Raw genomic sequence first — 22222 nt, 5'->3', positions numbered from 1 at the left:
TGTAAAATGAAATGACTAAAACTTTAAAACAAGAAATACCAGCAGATAAGCTGAAGCAGGTGTAACAAACTTAATGTTTTACTACATCTCCTTTGCAGAAAGATAAATACTTTTTGAAGCGTAAAAAATTGGTAAAAACTTTGTAATTTTAGCAAAACCATAGTAGATATTAAGAAAACAATGGCGTGTGACTCATTTAAACCTTGAATGGAGTCCAGCTTAAAGGAGGCAGCTTTCAAAAAGTGCAGAAAATGTATTTTCAATTCACTTTAATGGACCAATGAGCAGAATATTACTATTGAATCATGACAAATGATTTTTATCAAGTTTTTTTTCTTTTTGTTTTTGCATGGAAAATCTTTTTGAAAGAAAAAGGTTGTGATTTTTTGGTGCCAATTATTTTAGGAATTTGACAATATTGTAAAAGGCTAAAAAAAGGATAAAAGTAGCAAAGAAGGCAAAAGTGGCCAACCATCGTTAAAAAAGGTACAGAAGCGGCTATAATACCAACATATAATGCTAATAAATAACTATTAAATAATAAAGAATAAAAATTATTTAAAAACAAATAAATAAATACAGGAACTCAATTGACACATTTTTTTGGCATTTTGTTTTTATATGAAGAATATCGCTACAAATTAAAACTTCTGCCGATTTTTTTCATATTTCAAAAGTAAAAATCAAACAATCATTTGACGAGCAGATATGCTTGAAGCAGAAGTTTAGCATAATATTCCGACGGTTCTCCTGGTTCCTTTTCCTCAGCGGAAGAATAACTCCGTATCTCCGTGAAGGGGGGAATAAAAACCAAGTGAAGATTTCCAGTCTTGCAACAACCTGGCATCTTAATAGTTTTTGGAGGACTCGAGATCAGTTGCTTCATGTGGGGATTTCCTCCTTCTCAGAAAGGCTCCACTGCGTCTTTACGCTCTCTGACGGACACACCCCCGACGCAGCTGGAGGAGCCGCTCCGGGCGGCAACGACTCGCATTCGTGGAAAGACGTCTGTGTCATCCAGAGAGAAAAAGAAGAAGCTGAACAGTAAGTAATGTTCTCGTTTTTCTTTGTATCAGTATAAAAACAGTAGCATGTGGATCAATTAAATCCACACTAACTCAGATTAACAGAGATGTATGAGCAGACGCAATAAAGTCGAGCTCTCCTGACTCAGAGTAAGTAAAGCAAGCCCATTTTTCATGTTTTTAAAAAATAACATTTATTTGTAATGATTGTTTATTCATATGTATGCAGAAGTTTGGCGTCGTGATGTTAATTTCTCAACTACCTGAAATGTCTTGAAACTGAAGGAACGAAGTTTGTCTGAACTTTTACTTTGGGAGTTTTGCGCTGAGAATAAGCTTCACTGTTTTATCCCACAAATCAACCAAGTTATTGGTTTTAGCTCAGAACAGAAGCAATATCCTTCAAATTTATTATCTAAAAATGAAGTAAACATCGCTAATATTAAAGCTAACTATGGATTTATTGTAGCATAAAACCAGACACAGGGTGTCTCATATCATTTAAAAAATATAAAGGATCAACTCAGGCATAAGATTATGTCCACTGACAGGCAAAGACAGAATAAAACGAATTAAATGACAATTCTGACAGGTTTATTGGCAAAAGTCAGAACTGTGATTGTTTTTCTTTCAAAATTCACCACTAAATTATCACTGCAGTGTCACACATTTGATCTCAGGTTTGAGATATGACTCAACTATTGACTGGTAATTCTTTCATCTCACTGCATGCCAGGTTAGCCAAAAGAAAAGTCTAGGAAGTTGAGAAAACAGATTACTACCTTTGGCAAAAAATAAGGATAAAGATTCATTAAGTTAACAAAGACTCGAGTGACTCCACCACACCTGCAGGACCTAAAGTTTCCTCTTTAACACCGAGGCATTTCCTCTTTAACACCTAGGCGTATGCTAAATGCCAAAGCATGAAGCAAATCTTAAAAGAACACCATGCCTGTAGTGAAGCATGGTGGTGGCTTTGTGATGCAATGGAGCTGCTTTGCTTCTTCTGGCGCTGGAATATTGCAGCCAACATGGATTCAACCATCACAGTGGAAAAATATCTCGCTCTCTGTGAGGAAGCTGAAGCCGGGGAATTACTGGACCTTCAAACAGGACAGTGATTTCAGTGACTGATCTTAGTACTGAAGAGGTTAAATTATTTTTGAGGCTATAGTAGTGCTTAAAAGTGACATTTTGCATTTAATTTGTAGGAACTACTTTTACATACTATAAGTAGGCAGCAGAGGAACATTATGTGCTCAAAGTTGACAGAAACAGGAAGATGTGGGTTGTATTTAGGTCTCTGGTCACTCGAATTCTGTCTCTGACTTCTCATGAACATTGATTTAAACTATAGGTGTCATGTGGTATGCCTATATTTAGCAGTTTAGCTAAGGCATTTCTTTGGCCAAGAACTCATGTAAGAGTCTTGAACCTCTTGATCAAGTTACTGAAGAGCTACTTTACCTCTGCATTGTCTGTAACTAGTGCGCAGCATTTCAACAAACAGTCCAGTTTTAAAGGTGCATTCAGGAAATATACACAGGGTTTCTGTAAGGTTTTAAAAAGTAATCTTAAATATTCCCAGATTTTACACACTTAGCTATCTTAGCTATCTCTTGTAATGTGCAGTCATTTATTTATCATCTTTTTCATCAATAAGTGATATATACTTGTTTTGTGGTTTTTGATGGGTAATTGAGGTTTTATTGTGCTGTGACAAAACTACAAATCCCATGATGCAGAAAACTAATAAGCTCCATCAAATTTGTGTCCAGACATCACAGCTTTCCTGCAAACCAACAAAAAAGAACAAAAGCCTTAAAACTGAATTAAATCTGTTTTTTCTTGTTATTGAATAGCACCAGCCCCTTGATCATGACCATCTCTATTTCAAGCTTTTTAAAGATGATTGAATCAGAAGTTAGACAGAACTTATCACTTATATTCTACTTAACCCATCTGTTATTTTAAAATGTTCTATCGATGTTAATATGTTAAAATCCTACAGTTTATTTTGTTCAAAAGCTTTGAAAACCAAAAATTATGAATCTGAACTGCTATGTTTATGAACTGGTGTCCCACAGGGCTCTATACTGGGTCAGATTCTCTTTATTTTCTACAGTAACAACTTGCCTTCTGTCTATGGACAATGTAAAATTTCAATCTACACTGTAAAACATTTGAAGGGGGTTTAACTTGGTCACGAAAGTCCACCTGCTGCCTTGAAAATGCAATTTAAGTCAACAAGAAAATAGTTTGTTTTAACTCAGAAATTGAAGTTCATTAAGTAGATTTAACAAGAGACAAGTTGTCTAAACATTGATTTTTCCGTTCATTATTCTTGAATTGTGAGTTTTGACTTAATGATGGATTTTAAAGTTATTTCACATGATGCAAGAAAAAACTGTCCTCACCAAGTTAAAGAGCACAAATATTACTTCTACTCACACTATCAGGTGTGAGTTTCAAATTTCAGATCTGATAATGAATTTTATTAAACATCACAATGAATTCTGCTCAAAAACATTTAATGAGAACAGGACATAGAAATAAACAATAATAAAACACTAGAGTCAGATCAATGTAACACACTTCCATGTCAGGATACAGAAACATGTCGCTGAGCATTCTGGGAAATAGTTCCCACTCCTGTCTTTTTCTTTTTTCAGTTTTTTTAAGTGCTAACCTAAAAACTCTAGTTTATTCAACTAAAATTAATGAAAACCTAACACAATTTGCTACTAAAATAGATTTCATGTCTTTCAGTCCCAACATTTATCCAGTAAGTTTTAAAAAGGGAGTCACTGCGAGTTTAAACCTCTCCTTACGGTTTAAATGCTGAGTTTACAGTGAGTCAACAGTGACTAACTTATGAAACGATGATGTTGACCCAGAGAGATGAACTCATCCAACTTGGTGGTTTCCGATTCTGTCTAACAAATCAGGTGATGAATGGGGAAAAAATGCAAAATGCAGATGAATACAGTGTTGCCACTGAATGTTTCTTGTTGTTCAGAGAGTGAGCCGATTTCACAAGGAAGAACATAACTATTCATACGTCACTGATATTGAAGCAGAACATTATCTAAGTTTGATGTCATTTCAAAATTATGCATGTAGTGGCTCCAATAGACCCCACAAAAGTGTATCACAGTTACTTAGAAATGTTTAAGAGGTTTTTTTTTTTATAAAAGGGAAGAATTCCTGAATGAAAAAAGTTTATTTTTGCTAACATTTTCTCACAGTCAGCTACACTGATAAAAACAACCAATTTGATCAACTCAGTTTAATTGATGGCAGATATTCTATCCTATAAATTGATGCAAGTTGAACCAACTACACAAACATCTAGACAAGGTAATTTAACTGAATCAGTTAAAAATTAAAGAAATATCTTTTAAAAGAAAAAAAAGTGAATAATTACGGTGCAAGTGTATATAATGAAATTCAGTAATTCTGTTTTTTTAATCAACATCCATGTCATATGGTCAAAATAACCTTAAAATGCTTAGAAAAGAATTTGCTTTCTAATATTTAAAGCTAACCTCAGTTGTAAAAAGGGCACACATTCAGACAAAACTGAAAATAAGTCTTTATACTGAAATATATTTCTTGGTGTTGTCTGTAATATGCCTCTGTGGGATGCATAAGTCTGACTGAGATGACTAAGTACATTTATAAAGTAATCCAAGTACATTTCCAGGTTAGGCAAGCCCAAAATGTAAAGATTAAGTGAGTCAAAAATTTGAGTCGGTGTATATTTAATATCTTTAGCTGCATTTTTAATATCAGATTATAATAGAGTATATTTATGCAATATATCACTGCTAAAATATGATTATAAGTAAATAATCATTGCAGAGATGATAATCTGTTATAACCAATACAGTTCACAACAAACTATGACATGCAGCGTGAATAATTGACATCCTCTGGTAGAGTTTCTGAGGTGGAAAGAGACAAACTGCAATTTTGACATGAAATTGAGAAATAGTGGCGTCAGAGAACGGTGACAAAGAACATGTCGTGTCATCTTACGGAAATAATTCTAGCATGTTATTTCACACACTTCATTTCGTTCTTATGTCTTCTCAGAATGCTTGTTCGGAACAATTTCCTGAAACTTTTAATTTCCTAATGTTTTTACTGAAACAGTCGCCAACACAAGATAACAACAAACCACGATAGAATAAAAAAGTTTCGTTTCATAGTTTACATTCTTTGGAAAATGTTCTGCATGGATATATAAATTTACAGGTCCAACTGCACATTAGCAAAACCCCGAATCCGAACTTAGCAGAAATAAAATAATACTAATTATTGGAGATCAGATAACCGGATGGTAAGCTAATGCATCGTGGCATCCGGCTTTCTTCTCAATTAATGGAGGCTAACAGCCAGATTCATCTAATTACAAGAAATTAGATGATTTTCACTTAGTGGTAAAAAACTCTTTTCAACAAATTACCGTTTTTTCTGAACGCCACAACCACTTGGAGGTTTTAATGCTTCCTCTTGTAATTCTGTTTTAGTGCTTCGTCTTATAATAATTTAATTGTTGGTTTTCTGGTTTGAATCCCTTAGAGGTTTTATCATAAATATTGGTTGAGATAAGGGAAGCATGCCACTATGATCCTACATTTCTTTGACTACATCAACTTCCTCTTTTCTTTCCCATGATTTCATTTTCATTTGACTTATGGTGTGCTTCAAGAGCAAACAGACAAATCAAAATATGTGACTTGCATGCGGAGTGTGAATGCAGGACAGTTTAAATACGATATCCAATCAAATATCTCTTGTAGAACAAATCTCCTGCAACAACTTTTGTGATTTGATGCATCACTTTGGTCCGACTTTATCTCTTAGATAATCTCGGTCTGATTTTGGTTTATATGGTTTGTTTTATACAGTAAATGTGACAAAAAACATGTTTCTGCTGGTGAATATTCAGCAGCTGCCTCATCGTGTTTTGGGGGCATCGGTGAGAGTTTGTGGTGCACTGTGGAGAAATAATAAAGAAGTTGTGTTAAAGGAAAAATGTTATTGACGACAGTCACCTCTAAGATGTTTTTTGAGGTTCAGTTCCAGTAAGATTGAAAAGATTAAATAAAGCAAAGTGCACAGTCAGACAGGAAGGTGTAAAGCAAAACGTGTCTCCTTTGTGTGGTTTGCTGAGTAAAAGAACAAAGAAACAAAGTCTGCAACTTGTCAGTGATGATAAGTTACCAACATGTTGTACATAAAAGCTTTTCTCTGGAATTTAAAAAGGAGATCAGTATCATTATGTATCATTTTTTTAATTCATCCAGTCTACCACTGCATTCATACAGATTTGTTTTCATTTTATAGCTGTGACAAACTCAAAAATATCATTTTCTATAAAAGCAGCTAACAGCTAACGTGATAAAAAAAAAAATAAATCAGACTAAAAGTATTCACATTTCAAATGAAATGAGATGATTAGTGGTGCAAATCACTATTAAATTCAAGATTTTAAGTTAAGTTTATGTTAAGATTAATAAATCACACAAATACTTGTTTAGATGAAGACAAAAACTGAAAAGAAATTAGCAACAGAAATGTTCAAATTGCTAATTATAAATCTAATGATCACAGAGAGAATAACACAAAGAAGTTAAGCTTAATTATAATAAAAATAACAAAAGGTTAGAAAGTGAGTAAAAGAAGGAAGCAAATGTAAAATTATATATTTGTTCCAAACAGAGGTTTTGATCCATTAGAGCCCATCTGCCTAATCGAACAGCTACTGTTTTATCTCTGGATCGGTAGAGTTGACCTCTGGCTCTTTTTATTTGCACGGCTCTGACTAATAACCAGAAAGTCACTTTCCCCACTGTCCTATCAGCTTTTTTAGAATATGCTGACTTACTTAACTTTCACATCCTGAGCAGAACCTCAAAATAACTCTCGAACCCAGTTGCTCTCTTACTGTCTTGTCGTTAAACTGCTTCATGTTATTCTTGTGTTATTTTCTCTCCCTCAGGTAGAAACAATGGGTGCAGACGCCAACTCCACCTTTCTGGACTCGGAGTTTCGCTACGTGCTCTTCCCAGTTGTGTACAGCATCATCTTTGTTGTGGGATTCTTCGCCAATCTTTACGTGCTGTTCGTCCTGCGGTGTCTCCGTGAAGCAAAAGCCATGGGAGAAATACGCATCTACATGACCAACCTGACCATCGCTGACCTCCTGTTTGTTTGTGCGCTGCCCTTCTGGATTGGGTACTACAGGCGTAAGGGGGATTGGGTCTTCCAGGATTTCATGTGCCAGCTGGCAGGATCGTTATTTTTCATCAACAACTACGGCACCATCCTGTTCCTCGGAGCGATCAGCCTCAACCGGTACTGGGCGGTCACTCGGCCTCTGGACGCAGCCTCGTCGGACCACAGGCGCCGTGGGATCATCGTATGTGTCGTAATCTGGGTGTTTACCATTTCATTGTCCATCCCCTTCTTCACAGGACCAGGTACCAACGATGACGGAAACGTAACTCGATGCTTTGAAGCGTACCACAATCAAACGGAGGATGAAAAGATTAAAGTGGCAATTATTCATTTCCTAATAATTGCGATGTTTTTTGTTGTATTTTTTCTTGTTGTGGTGTGCAATTTCCTGATTGCCCGAAACTTGCTTTCTCAGAGTATGCCTCAGTCAGAGGCTTTCTCTGACACAATCAAGTCCAACAGGACGTTAAACAGGACGCTTACGTCTACGTTTAAAAGGCCCAACAAGGCCAGAGGGGTGAAGAGGAGGGCTCTCCAGCTGCTCCTGGCGGTGGTGGGGGTGTTTGTGTTGTGCTTTATGCCCCACCATGTCGTCCAGGGCCCCTGGGCGCTGGCTGTGCTGAATATAAAGGAGGGCTGGGGTCATGTAAACTGGAGCCAGGACACACGGCAGGCACTCAACGACGCCCATCAGATCACTTTGCTTCTGATGGGCTTCAACTGTATCCTGGATCCTGTGGTGTATTTCTTTGCCACAAGGAAGTTCAGGAGGTTCATTGTGGAGCACATCAAAAAGTTATCAAGAGGGGAGGCTTGCTCCCAGTCAGAGAACATCCAAGTGTCCATGGACAGCAGGAACCACAGCCAGAGACTTCAGAGTATCCACCCACAGCCGGATGAGGAATAACTCAATGACAGACACAAGAACACCTGAGAACAGGTGTCTTTATTGGGACATGTCACATACTGAACAGGACTACTGATTTTTTTTTACTTTTATGTTTTGTTTTAATGTTTGCAACTTATTCTTTTTGCTAGTTCCTTCACACCCACCCCGGCTCCAGAGGAGTTTAACAGGGGGGGGATCGGCTGACTCTGGGGGGGCAAAACGAAACTATGTAACATAGACAACATCAGTAGCCTACAGGCTACTACTTGTTAAGCTTAAGGTGCTGTATTGGTATTAGCTAGTCATCTTTTATGTAACAGAGATAAAAGCTTGTGTGTGTCTTTGTGAGTTTTGGTCAGAATGATTGTAGGGTTGTATGTATTTATGAGATTATTGATCGATGCGTTTGTTTGGAGCCACCTAGTGGTGTGAATAGTGACTGCATGCAGCGGGTCCATCAGGGACTCTCACAGCTTCCTCCACCAGAAGGAGCGATGGTGGAGGAAGGTGCGAGAGAGGCAGCTCTTCACTTCTTTTTTTACTTAGGGTCATATTTTTCTAGTTCAACAATTAACAAAGTACTGTAAGAATATTAACATCTACAAATATAATTTGCAAAGTTTTTCTCGTCGTTGGGCTGGAAAAATGTGACCCTATGAGTGGGAGCTGTGCCGGTTGGTGTTCATGGCTGACCACTCGGTCACGACGCTAACCGTGTCTTTTAGTTTTCAGCCTGTCGGACCACTTGGCTGCAGTCAAAGCCACATTGTGAGGAGTTTATATTCTGTATTGTACTAGGTGACAGACGACTAAACAAGAAGAGTTACATTTAGCTAACTTTACCTGCATCCAACAGCTTTACTCAACAGTCGGTTAGTTTGTTTTGCTGGTTTGCTGCTGTGATTCTAACACCTGTAGCTCTGCACAGCAGCAGCAGGTCTCCTTCACTGCTGCACAGTGTAAACCCAGAACGGCTGACTCTGTGGGAGGGCAATGCCCCGCGGGCTGTTGCCAAAAAACTGCACATTTAAGTTTTTCTGTTGATGGAAAAAGTTTTGTGATTTTCTACTTCATTATTTAAGTTGTTTGTGTAGTTCTGGTTTTACTATATCTTTTAAAAGTATTGAAACTCCTTGAGTTTGTTGTATTATTATCTCAAGATGTATTTTATTGGAAAGCAGATGGTGAAGATTGTTTTTGATTTCATTGGTAATGGTTTTGCTTTCACTCAAACAAGAAAAATTGCTTCTTGCGAAACAGGCATGAGAATGAAAGCGCCTGAACTCAGGGATTGTTTTAGAGAAAACCCTAAAACATATGGCAATGATGCTCACATTCCCTTAAACCAGATGCCTGTGGCTACGTTTTGATGCATAATTTATTTCTGTAGAGTAATGAATTACTCTACAGATTTATCACTGTGTTTGTGATAAATCTGCCAAATTTGAGAAAGCGACAGCACTGTGGCAGTTCAAGAATTCAGTCATTGGATTACATTGTAAAACTGAAAACAGCCAAAAACTTGTGTAAAACTTAAATCATGGTTTTAGCAAAACCGTGAACTGTATGAAAAGGCTGAAGCATTTGAAAATAGCTGAATGCCTTGTGACTTGTTTAAAAGTTAAATGCAGTTTCTAGGTTGATGTTAGCAGAAGTAGTGAGCTGTCAAACAGCACAACGTCTTTGCTGAGTTTTATGGAATTCCAATGAATTTTAATGCTTTTCATTGGAGCCAAAATTTGCAAAAGAGTTTAAAATTGTCAAAAAATATAAATGTTGAAATTACCAGAAGATATAGCAGAATGCATTCTCACTTGATTTTTAGCTGTACCGGATTCAAGATTCTAAAGACTGAGATTTTGTGCCATTTTCATAATTATTAATCATCAATGATATTGGAAGGAGACCATCTGTGAACATCAATTTTTACATCTTAATTGGATTTCGGTCTGGACTTTGACTAGACCATTATACCACCTAATATGCTTTGATCTAAACTCTGGCTGTATGTTTAGTGTCATATTTAATTTCCTTTTGGGATTAATAAAGTATTTTTGAATTTGAATAAGGTGAACCTTCCCTTCCCTCTCCTGCATTTTGCAGCCCCAGCAGGTTGTTTTTGCTCTGTATTTACCTCCATCCTTCTGGCCATTTCTATCCCCTCGGTATGATGCTGCAACCACCACGTCTTGCTTTGGGTGTGCTCAGTTTAGGTGGACCAACATATCTTGGTGTGACTCTTTCCGCTCCTTAACCTAATTTTGGTTTAAATTTCTCCACAACTTCCTCCTTAAGCTGGCTGTGGTTCCTTGTTCTTCCTGATCCTGTTTGGTCAAAAATGTTCTCACAAAACAGCTGGACCTTTTACTAAATTACACTCAGATGGACTTTATTTATTGTACAATGACTTTTGAAGCGTGAATTAAGGCATGCTGTGTGCTTCAGAGTTTGTCTCTTAAATATTTTGAAACCATTTCTCATTTCCTGTCTGCCAGTGCTATACATGTTCTGTGGCTTTAATGTGAAAACGTGAAATTGTTCAATGGCTAAAAACATGTTTGTAAGAGATTGTATATTGATAACATGCTAATAAAACTATGCAAATGAACGTCACACATGTTGTATTTAGTTGGTGCATTCTGCAGTATTTCTGTTCTTACTGAGAAAGCAGAAGTTTTATAAATAGAAGGACATAAAAAGAGACCACTGCATTGAAACCCTCCTGATTATTCCACCAAATATCTGAACTCTTCCTGAGTTAAAACATTAGTATTGTTGTCTCTAATGAATATGAACTTGTTTTCTTTGCATTATTTGACGTCTGAAAGCAATGCATCTTTTTCGTTATTTTGACCATTTCTCATTTTCTGCAAATAAATACTACATTTTTCCATTGAATTCTTCAGACATGTCAGTAGTTCATTGAAAAAAAAAAAACAATGTTCATTTTACTCAGAGAAACTGGTAATTTTAAGTGGTCTCTTAATTTTTCCAGAGCTATATAAGCATTTTTATAACTTTTATTTTAGATAACCATGTAAATCTTCATGAAAGGTTTCTAATGAAACAGGACTTGGTGTTTCTGTTCTTTTCCCCAGCCTCTCTTTCTTATTATCATATTTTATTTTATTATTTTAACCTCTGATCTTACCTGAGGCAAGTGAATACGGTACGCTGCCTCCTCTGGAAAGCTTCGCATGGTGCTTACTGTGGTTTGCATGAGTCTCAAAGCCTTTGACATCCATTCCCTAATGACGGAGTGTTTCTTACCTGTTCTTGAATATTTTTAGTCTGGGGTAAGATGCGTTGCATCATGCTCCATTCAAACAAACACATCTCATCTACTTCTTAACATTGATTCATTTTGGTTTGGATTTTTTTTCTTGAAGGGGATGTATTATGCAAAATTCACATTTTGCACATTTTTGTAGGTTTCTACTGTTTGGAAAGAAACAACCCAAGTCATTTTTTGGAAATAAGTTAAAGTTTTTTGGTATCAAGAAAATGAACTGAAAAATGAACATCCTGATTATTAAATCACAATCAGTGTTTACTGCCTCGTTGCTTAGCAACCCCACATGGAGCTCCAGCTCTTTTCACTGCCGTGTGCGCTGCACAGTGGCTGCTGGAAAAGACAAGTGTTGACTTATTATCCAGAAACCACTTTCTGCAATTTTGTTGATTTTGCAGGAGGCTCCACTACTGCTTCTCTAAGATGTATGGTTATATAATTGTGCAACTGTTTGCAGCCATTTTCACATGTGAGTATAAACAGTGAGTTGGGACTTATTTGGATTTAAAGTGACAGGAGGCCCTAAAGCAACTCTATGTGAGAGGAGCTAAAGGAGCAGAACTGATCAGGATGAAATCTCATTATCTGACAATGATTTAGCGCAAAACATGTAAAAGTAAGTTTAGCATGACCGTTAGGTCTGTATTAAGGAGGTGACCTTTAATAAATGAAATCACCATTTGGAAACCGTTTACCTGAGAGGAAAATTACTTTACCTGATGTCTTAAAATTACCCAAACTGTTACATGTACGTGTGAAAAAAAGAAGCAAAAACAGAAGAAATCTGAAAGAAGCAACTGTTTTTCAGGCTGTACTGCTCAAGATTGATTGTAATTACTCCACACTGTGGCACCACTTAGCCCTAAGTGGTGCCACAAACATTTTTGACAACTTGGCCAGAGACCACAGAAGGCTTTCACCACTTTGACATTGCGAAAAAATGTGTAAAAGTAGATTAAATCTAACTGAAACCATAAAACACGGAAGTTCAGACAGCATTGCAGAGATTACCATAGCAACCAAACAATTATTTGACTCCACACCCACTCACATCATCAGTTATGACAGAGTGGAGTAGAAATCGTCCCTTGCGAGGTTGGAAGGGTTGAGGTCAGTGTAGGGTTCAGTATTGCTTGTATAGTTCATGTAGACATCAACATCAGCATCATTTGTCTGTGGCAAATTCCTGGAGAAAGAAAATTTTTGATTACTCTTGTCATATTGCACGCTTTTTACCCAGAGAGATTCAAGAATGAAACTCACTTTGGGATCACTTCAGGTGGCGGCGGGACATCTAATAGAAAATAAATACATTTTAAAGATTCACAAATGCTTTAAATAAGAATTTGACTCAACCAGATTTATCTTTACCTTTCTTTGGAGCATCCAAAACGCTTAGTTTGTTGCCAGATCTTTCCCAAAAGAACCAACCCAGACCGGCGATGATGCCAATCAAGATCAAGATAGTAAAGGCAAAGGCTGCTTTTCCTAAGTTCTCTCCTAGGGAAACAAGATGGGGAAACAGATTGTCAACAGAGACAAAAACTTCAAGTTTTAATGTAACAACAGACATGAAAACAGAGAATACGGTTAAAGCATGGTCCAGTTTTGAAGATTTTTCAGTTTGGTTCAGTTGTTACAGTTTATTATCTGAACTTAAGGAAGATTTGGTTGATTTTATAATGCAGGTTTATCTTGATTACTTAGAATGATCAAGAATGACAGTTATTCAGTTCATATAATGAAACTCAAACACAGTAACATAAAGATTTGCACTGATTGCAGTTTTCTGGCAGATCACAGACCTGTCACTTCAAATTTTGGCCAATATAGATTTTTTAAAAATAACTGGTGGGCTGCACAGTGGTGCAGTTGATAGCACTGTTGCCTTGCAGCAAGGAGGTTCTGGGTTCAATTCCTGGCTCAGGATGTAATAAGATGTGGTTTCCAGAAAGGAGTAAAACACTTTCAAGATAGGTGACATCCTCTGAAAATGTCAAATGCAGCTTTCTGGAAGAGTTTCCACATATGGAATACATTTTCTTATGCTTGTTTTTGCTGTTGAATTATCACTATGACAACACGCCTATGCTTAGAAGTGAATAAATATTGAAGGGCTGCAAGACCCTGTTGGCGTTGGCTCGTCTGCCGCAGCTCAGTCTGACAGGCTTCTCCCCTTGCTGCAGACAAGGCTTTATGTCCTTGTGGTCATTTCAGAGTTATGATCTCTACAATTTAGCAATCTGACCCAACTGAGAAGATGTTTTGAAATGAATTGTCATCATGCAAAATCAGGTAATAATAGAGAAAAGATTATTTAAAAAACCAACCGACCTGCTGTTGATATGGAGACGATGTACACAGCGTGAATCTGGCTCACGCGCTCCACATTCCCAATGCGGATTTCACATCTGTACATCCCAGTTTGTTTGGGCTCGGTGAGGAGCAGTACCTGACCCAAACCCACATTTTCCCAGCTCTGATTTTGAAGATGGTACCTGGACCAGATAATGTTTTGTGGTGGGATTATTGTTTGACAGCGTAGCTCAACTGTTAGACCTGCAGCAACTGGGTAGTCTGGTGTGGCCACAAGATGCAGGGAATCCAGTGGTATTGTTGTCGCTATTGTTGTTGGTGCTATAGTGGAAAGAAGCAGAAGAAGATAAGAAAAATAGAATATTTTCATAAAAAAATTATAGCAAAGCAGTGTTTTCTTTTGTTTGTAGCTTTTAGTTTTACTAAGCATAGTTTAGAGATTCATGATCTGCCATAATCTTATTTTAGAATTAATATTTCATACATATATGGTTACTGTACTGCATCATTTTCCTGTATAATCTTTAAACAGCACAACTAGCACTATGTTTAATTGTTTTTATTGGAAATATCATACAAAATAAAGAGTCTTTTTGGGTATAGATCATGAGATTATGGTGACAAGTTGGGTTTTCTGTTTATAAACACTTTCTTCATATGCTTAAACAAACTAAAACAACTCTATCTTGTATGATCTTACTGAAAATGGAAATGTCAGGAAGAGATGCTGTGTGGACCAATTCTCCAATCAGCTGACAAGAATAAATCAGGCTGTTTTTCTAAATCACTTTTATTAAATGGACTGCACTTATATAGCACTTTTCCAGTCATTTTGACCACTCAAACAAAGCTTTACACTGGAGTCACATTCACACACCAATATGCAGATTGGTAGGCAGCTTGGGGGTTAAGTGTGACACATCGACATGTGGTAGGAGGAAGCTGGAATCGAACCTACAACTTTCTGATCACAAGATGATGACTCTACCCACACAGTCACCCCTGACTTATTTGAGTGAATAAGAGTCAAAAACATTAACAATATAACTCCATTTCAAAGCTGTCACAATAATAACTACAACTTCACAATATATAAGAAATTTTTTATTAGGGTAATTGTGTGCAATATCAACTTCAAAAAGTTGAGAAAAAAACCCGCAAATAATGTTTATACTGACAATTAGAAAAGTACAAAACAGTTGTTTCTATGCCAAAACAGAAGTCACATAAAACCCTGCTGTTGTCTGTAATGAGGTCAAAGCAGAAGTATGCTAATACTGTCTAGTTAAGTTGATATAATTGTTGATTTATTGCACCATATCATCACTACAACTTCCAACATTATTGCATGTTTTATTAATATTGCCCAGCCTGATCAATATACCATATTTGAAGTCAACTCTAGTTAACTTAAAGCTTTCTGACTTTCTAAATTTAAAGTAAAATTGCCATTTGGAAGTGATCTGGAGAGAAGTGGTGAAGATATGTTAAAAGTTCTGGAAACACACAAAGAACAAAAACCAAACAAAAAACAGACTTTTTTTTTGTGTGCAAATAAACGTCACAGTTCGTTACCTAGCAACCTAAATCCAAGTCCAGTGCCTCACCTGGCAACCCAAGTGCAGCTCCACCCACTCCAATCAAGACGCTAAGCTACCTCTGTGGAGACGCTATATTTTGCTGTGTCCATTCATTTTCTCCCAGTCACGGAGAACCCGGCTACGTTGCTTCATTTTATTTTTGCCTGCAATGTTTTTGAAAAAAGTTGTAGTTTGCTGTAGTTTCTGAAAGAGTCCTCTGAAAACTACCAACACTACAGGCAGGATTTACCAAACCACATGGACTGAGGGAAGGTTATGTTCCTACTACTTGTCACAAATCTGCAGATGATGGAAATATAAGTAATGATGCGTTTGTGTGTTTTGTGTTGTTTGGTATGAACATGATTTGTCAGTTAGCATAAGCTAACATTGTGCTAACTGACGCCTTTGCTAGCCCTGTGCCTCACGTTACATTACTCACAATGTCTGCTCATTTACTGTCAGAATTATAGTAAACTGGAGGAGATGGTGTACATTGAGAAGATGCCTGGACATTACCAACAGTCTGATTTTCCTTTTTAATGTTTAGAGAAATGCTTTCTCCTCTAACCTTGAAAATATATGTAAAGAAAAGATTGCATTTACGGAATTTTTTTTTTTTTGTGCTGAATTAATTTGCTTTTGGTTGTGCTTCGCGGTCAGATATGTAAGGTTGTACCACTGTGTGTCTGCTTGTATCCATTTTCAGAGTCTGAGGCGCTAAACTCTGAGTTAGGAGGGCGACCAGCAGCAGCTCAAACAGCACATTCCTTAATGAGCTCAAAACAGGCAGAACTGATCATAATTTTGTGTATTAAATGTAATTAACACGTTTTGTATAGCACACAGACCTATCTTGGCTTGTTCAAGGGAGCAAGGCAGACCTCAAATCATTTGAATAGATTGATGTTTTATTACTTTTTTCTGGAAAATGTTTGATTAGTTTGAGGCTTGGAGTGGTTTACCCAGCATTAAACTGATATCTGTTCACATTGTGTCTAATCCAGGCTTTTGAAACCTTGAGGGTTTTATATAATCCAGGCATTTAAATGCATGTTTTTTAGGAACCTCAACAATTAAGGACATTAATAAAAATGTGTGTTGAAAGCACATCATTTTCAGAAATGACGTTTTCTCTCTTCAAACTTAAGCTTTATTCCATGCCCAATTTTTTTCCTCCAAAAAAAGGATTCCGTATTTTTTCAGATTGTGTAGAAAACCTGCATTTTTTTTTATGAATTTGTCCATAAAAAGGTGGACAATCTAGACCTCCAAATCTCTGCTGGTTTAAACCTCAGCTTTACTTTTACAAAGCTACCGTTGTCTTTTAAATCAACTGAGAAAAAAAGAAATCCAGGTGTGTATTACCTTCCGTCGAAGTTGTGCTCATCAGGTTTGTAGTTGTGGATGAAGTAGTACTCACGCATTTCACTGCAAAGACATTTTAAAAGGCATCAAAAAACAGCTGCTCTCGCTTTTTGCCTTGAGACATTTTACTTACCTGTGCTTGCACACAGGGAAAAAACAAGAAAGCAAAGAAACATGTTGTATGTGATGAATCTGCTCCTGTTACTTCTGTGTGTGATATGCAACTCTGATTTATTGTTCAACTCCAAACTCAGGAGGAAGTATGAGACATGGAAACTGTAGGAAGAGAAGTCTCAACTTCCCTTCATTAAAAATTTACAAAACAATGCGATGATTGATCACACAAGCTTCCACAAAGGAAGAAAAAAACAAAACAAAACCCTAGCACGCTCTGTTTTCCACAGCATGAGCACAGAAAGTCAGCAGAGGTTTTATAAAACATAATTTGGTCGGGAAAAGTTTCTAACATTTAAAATCTGCCACTCCGTTATAACCTGAAGGAAGAACTGCGTTTTTTTTCTTACTAGCTTTTATTGGATTTTTTAAAAAACAAAGCTGGCAGGCAAGTCTATCAGAAACGCAACACGTTTGGTTTCAGAGTTTCATATCTCCGACAGAAGTCTCCTTCAGGCTCAGCTTGAGATGGCAGCTCAGACTGTAGCAGGCAGATTGGATTGCTGACCTGAGGGAGCTGCTCACTGGCTGCCAGGAGGACCGTTCTGCACAAAACAAAGAAACCTGCTTCAGAATATTCAGCAACCTTGTCTGACAGTCGGCATTTTAATTTAGTATTTTCTCAACATCTGTCAAAGAGCTGTAAAAAGTTTTTGCCCCTTTTTCTTTTTTTTTTTTGCTGCCAAGTCACTTGAGTATTTCAGTTCGTCAGGCTAGCTTTTGTCTTAAACAAAGATCTCAACCCTGCCTGGTTCAATGTGAAACAGTTTTAATTGGCTACATTTTTTAAAAATTGAGCTCAGTATCACAAACCACATCTTAATCCCAGAAATCACTTAAAAGGGCAGTTTTATACATTTCCCAGGCACACAGAGCTATTTTGTAGCACAATAAATTAAATATGTTGCCTTCAATTGTTAAAAAATTGCTTAAAAGAAATTTGACTTTGCAAATTTGATGCCTTGAAATTGGGCCTCTGTCTCTTTAAGAAGCTCCCGCTCTTTCTGATCTGCCTTCAACAACCGTTCTTAACAGCAATGCACTGAGAAGTAGTTCTCATAACGCACTCAGCAGACGTGTAGTTCCACCAGTTGTTTACTAATTGATGCTGCCACTAGTCTGGAGGAACTGAGTAGAGAAGACGCAGGGATGGGGTGCTCTGTGGGGCAGAAACTCAGCTGGGTTGCAGCTCTATGGAGGAAGTTTGTTGATACTCCGAGTGGTTTCCACACCACAATCAAGTGATTTCTTCAACATGCATTAAAGAATCAAAGCAACATCATGATATAACGCTCCAAAAAGTTTCTTATGTACTCAACCAAGCAGATTTGTTTGCCAACATGAAACGAACTAAAACGTCTCAAAAATCGACACTTAAAGAACTTTAATTGCTGATGAAAATAACTTATTTGCTGACAAAACCACTTTTTAAGCAGTGAACATTTTCACCCCTCAACCACTCATCTATGAGGTTACAAAAGCCACTTCTCTGTTGTCTAGTCTTACTCTAGCTGGTTAATGTCTGGTTAAGCTCTAGCCAAGTGGTTTCTGTCTCCATTGGCAGCGAGTTTCTCACTACAGTGGGTGTGAATACGCACAGGAACCTGAATCACCCGTTGAGAAAGGGCTAAAATTACCCCGACTTTCAGAATCAGGATGATGTTGTTGTTATTGAAACCATGAATTCTGCTTGCTAACTGAAAAGCCTGAAGGCAATACGTCTTTATCCGCTCGTAACCTCAAGCTCAAGTACATTTGGGGTCTTCAGAAGGACAAAATATTAATTTTATAAAATCATAAATATATTTTATTCAAGATGACATGTACCTGAAATGATTCAACAAGTGAAGTGTAACGGTAACATTTCTCTGAAAAAGTGAAGAATCAAGCAGAAGTACTTGAATATAATAAGCATAATTTACAGAGGAACTGGGCTGTAGCTACTGAGGTGTTTTTGCAGATACAGTTACTAATGTGACATTGTGATGTTCCTATAATAAAGGAAGTGGTTTTGATTGCATCATAAAGTGTTGCTAAAACAAACAGACTGATACGGTCCCGAGTGAAAAACGGATGGACACAGGTTTCACAACACATAGTAGAAGTAAACCTGAGTGACTTGGTATGAAAAGCTAAAACAGTAAATAATATTTAATGCAGTCACTTTACGTGAGACTCGGCGGTCTGTCACGAGTCTCTATGATTCATTTCAAAACATCTTAAGTAGGTTGAGTTATAAAGAACAGGCCATTAGAAGCTGCACCATTTCTTGTGCTCTCTTAGCTACTACTGCATTGCATGTGGGTGAATTTTGGTTTTGTTCAGTGGAAAACGACAGAAAAATAACCCTCAAACCACATCAGAGAGATCTGTTGTAAATTGTTCTATATTCTCAGCTTCTCATAGAAGTCAACAAGCAAGACATCGATCTGTCATCAGAGGTGCTGTTAGTTGGTACTTAGGGCTGTTAACTCTGCTGCAAAGGTGTTATCTTTTTAATTTTGATCAATCTTGTTTCTGTTTTACTTTAGTTTAGTCCTTTAGTGTTTCTAGTCATGCTTATTTCCTGTTTCAAGTTATTCTTCGTTACTTTATTGTTCTTTAGTGTTGGATTCATTTCCTAGTACCTTATGTACTCTCCCTCACTCCCTGTGACGTTTTCTCTCTCTCTCCCTTCACATCTGCAGTCGTTATCTCACCAGTCCAGGACTTTTGTTCAGTATCTAATTCCCTCTTCTCCTGTTACTCCTTGCTAGTTCCTCCCGTTACTTACTCGTTACTTCCCTGCATTCCCACTTTTGTAGGGCTGTTGTAAAATAATATTTTAGTAATCGAGAATATTTTTACGATTATCCTCTCTCCCTCTCTCTGAGTGCCATTCCTACCATTCGCTCCAAAACCGTCACGCAACAAAACCTACCATAGTCTGACCACCGCACCCAAACTTCAACAATCCTTATTTTTCTCACAAAACGCCGCAAAATTCATCCCCATGCCGCTAGCACTTAGCAACAACTCATAGGTGGAATAAAGAGAGCTGCCCACCACAAGTAATCATCCGCGCCACATAATGAAACATTTAACTTTAATGAAGCTACTACTTTCAGAGGCAAAATTATGAATGACAAATTCTTACATGGGGCAAACTGCAGATCTGTAGAAACGTATTTGCACCCCTACATTTTTTCCTTGTCGATTACAGTCACAAACTTATGTGTATTTTGGGAGATTTTATGTGATGGAGCAGAAAAAAAAAAATTGGTGCAGAATCTTAAAAGTGTGGCATGCCTTTGTCCTCTGCTCAGCATGCCAGTTTAACTGGACGGTCATTTCTTGGTTTGGAGTTTCTCCATCCTTCCTCCATGTTCAGGTGGTGGATTAAGCAGAGCTCTGTGCTTAAAGCTTGTGGTGCTGCTTTAAAACCTGCTTTCTTCCTGACCTGTCTGTTGTCTTTGTTGGTCTTCATGATGCTGGTTGCTCTCTAATGCTTTCTGACAAACCCATGTGGCCTTCAAAGAATGTGCAGCAGACTCTTCCAATTTTTTTTGCTGCAAAAATTTAGAAACCCATGTATAATTTTCCTTCCTTGTTGCAGATATGCATTACTTTCTTTTGGTCTATCATAACATTCCAATTTAAATCTGCAGTTATGTTTGTGATGCACTGTATTTTTAGGTGTGGCAGTGAACTTCATCTTGTTTTAAGGAAGCCTTGAATGTAAATGTTGCTTCCTGTAAAAGAAAAAAAAAGTTTCCGTTGCCTTTGTTGGTCATAGTTTGAACATCTCTCTCTTGATGACTACACCCACAGTTCCCTTATTGCTGCAGAAGAGGAGTAAGCTGTGATCATGCACTCTGCCCTGTTGTCACTTCCTGTTGACCAAGGAAGGAAAAAAAGATCTACAATGTTAAAGTATAAACAAATACCTTAGATGTTAAAGCTGCAGAATGTAACTTTTATAAAGAATGTTTTTTAGGTATTTGTCAAAACTGTCATCAAGTTAAGATTGATCTTCTCCTCTTCCTCCCAATCAGAGGTGCTGTCAATCATACTCATGTACTCACTACTAAATGAGCTAATGGTGAAGAAACAAGTTATTGTTACAGGAAAACCGTTTATCTGCCTGAGCATTCACAACAGGCTATGCTAGCTGGAGTGTACCAGAGAACAAGGGGAGAGACAAAAGGGGAAGAGCAGCGCCACACAAGATTGTGACTAACAGCACTAAGACCCGCCTCCTGGCTCTGATTGGTTGTTTGTAGTTGACTCTGGGAGAAGGCAGAGGAGCTCAATTTTCTTCCATAGATTATCAGTCTCGTACCCTACGGTCATGTCACTGTGACAAAATATATTTTCTATAAATGTTACTGCAGCTTTGATCATTAAACTAAAACATAGTGAAGTTAGAGAAAAATCTACCTGTATTCTATCACATGTGCTGTGCAGCACAGAACAGGTGAGCAGGGACATTATAGTGTAACTGAAGCTGTGTGCACCACAGGTGAGAGTGGAACCACGTTGTTTCTGAGAGAGAGATAAATGGTAATGCTGTATAATTATCCATTCTCACGCGTGTGCACATCTGAGTGTGTATCCCTGATCGTGTATTTTAATCCCGAGTCATTATTCTTCATTATTCCTCCATTATTCATCACTCATTCATTATTCTGGCTGTTCTGCAGGCTGCATAGATGTCTGTTGGTTATCGCCACAGAAACCGCTGCAGCCCTCCTTCCAGTAAAATATCGAGGTCAGGCTTTTCTCACTCACTCATTTTGAGATCTTGATCTCTGCTTCTCATACTTGATCAAATGAAAAGGAAAAAAAAAACGTTTTGTCATGCCTGACTACCTCTAAAGGAATTTTGTCGTTATTAATCTCCAGAGGGCAGCATTGGCCCAGTAGATGCAAAACCAATGTCTGTGCAGCTTCTCCTCAGGGTAGGCAGGAAGTCATCTCCTCTGCATTAAGCAGTTTGAGTCATTATTTCACTATTTGCACTATTTTGCATAGAAATAGAAAAAGCCACCAACACAGAAGAGTAGATTCCTATTGGTACACAACAAAAATGTGAAATATGAATAATAACAGCATTTTAGAGTTTTAAACAGACTTGATTTAGTAACTGGGTCAGGCAAGCAGCTTTTCTGCCCAGACTCTGAGATCAGAGCTTTTTAAGATTTTGCCCTTTTGTCACTAATTTGGCAACACGTTTAGAGTAACATTCGGAAAGCCTGTTTGCACCCAAGATTTAACTTGGTTTTGAGTTCTTACTTTAACATTTCTAAATATCAGTATTCTTTCTTAAGGATTGTCATTTCCAGGCTCT

At 37.4% G+C, this 22222-nt stretch overlaps 2 protein-coding genes across 2 annotated transcripts; one reads left to right on the top strand and one right to left on the bottom strand.

The window, feature by feature from the left end:
- Positions 1–791: 791 nt before the first annotated feature.
- On the top strand, positions 792–10778 carry ptafr (platelet-activating factor receptor). Its single transcript, XM_007561123.2, has 2 exons — positions 792–1044; positions 7036–10778. The coding sequence occupies exon 2, from the start codon at positions 7045–7047 to the stop codon at positions 8179–8181; it is 1137 nt and encodes a 378-aa protein (XP_007561185.1). The 5' UTR covers positions 792–1044; positions 7036–7044; the 3' UTR covers positions 8182–10778.
- A 1316-nt stretch (positions 10779–12094) lies between these two features.
- On the bottom strand, positions 12095–16972 carry LOC103144275 (uncharacterized). The gene is made up of 6 exons (XM_007561173.2): positions 16853–16972; positions 16720–16782; positions 13790–14092; positions 12827–12955; positions 12719–12749; positions 12095–12641 (listed from the first exon to the last, which is right to left on the bottom strand). Exons 1-6 carry the CDS (start codon positions 16893–16895, stop codon positions 12515–12517), a joined length of 696 nt encoding a protein of 231 aa, XP_007561235.1. The 5' UTR covers positions 16896–16972; the 3' UTR covers positions 12095–12514.
- Between the last annotated feature and the right edge of the window lie 5250 nt (positions 16973–22222).

This window comes from Poecilia formosa, unplaced genomic scaffold (genome assembly GCF_000485575.1).
Source record: "Poecilia formosa unplaced genomic scaffold, Poecilia_formosa-5.1.2 Scaffold123, whole genome shotgun sequence".
NCBI classification, from domain to species: Eukaryota; Metazoa; Chordata; class Actinopteri; order Cyprinodontiformes; family Poeciliidae; genus Poecilia; species Poecilia formosa.
Note: the sequence above shows the minus strand (reverse complement) of the source record. Positions and strands in the feature narration are given on the sequence as shown.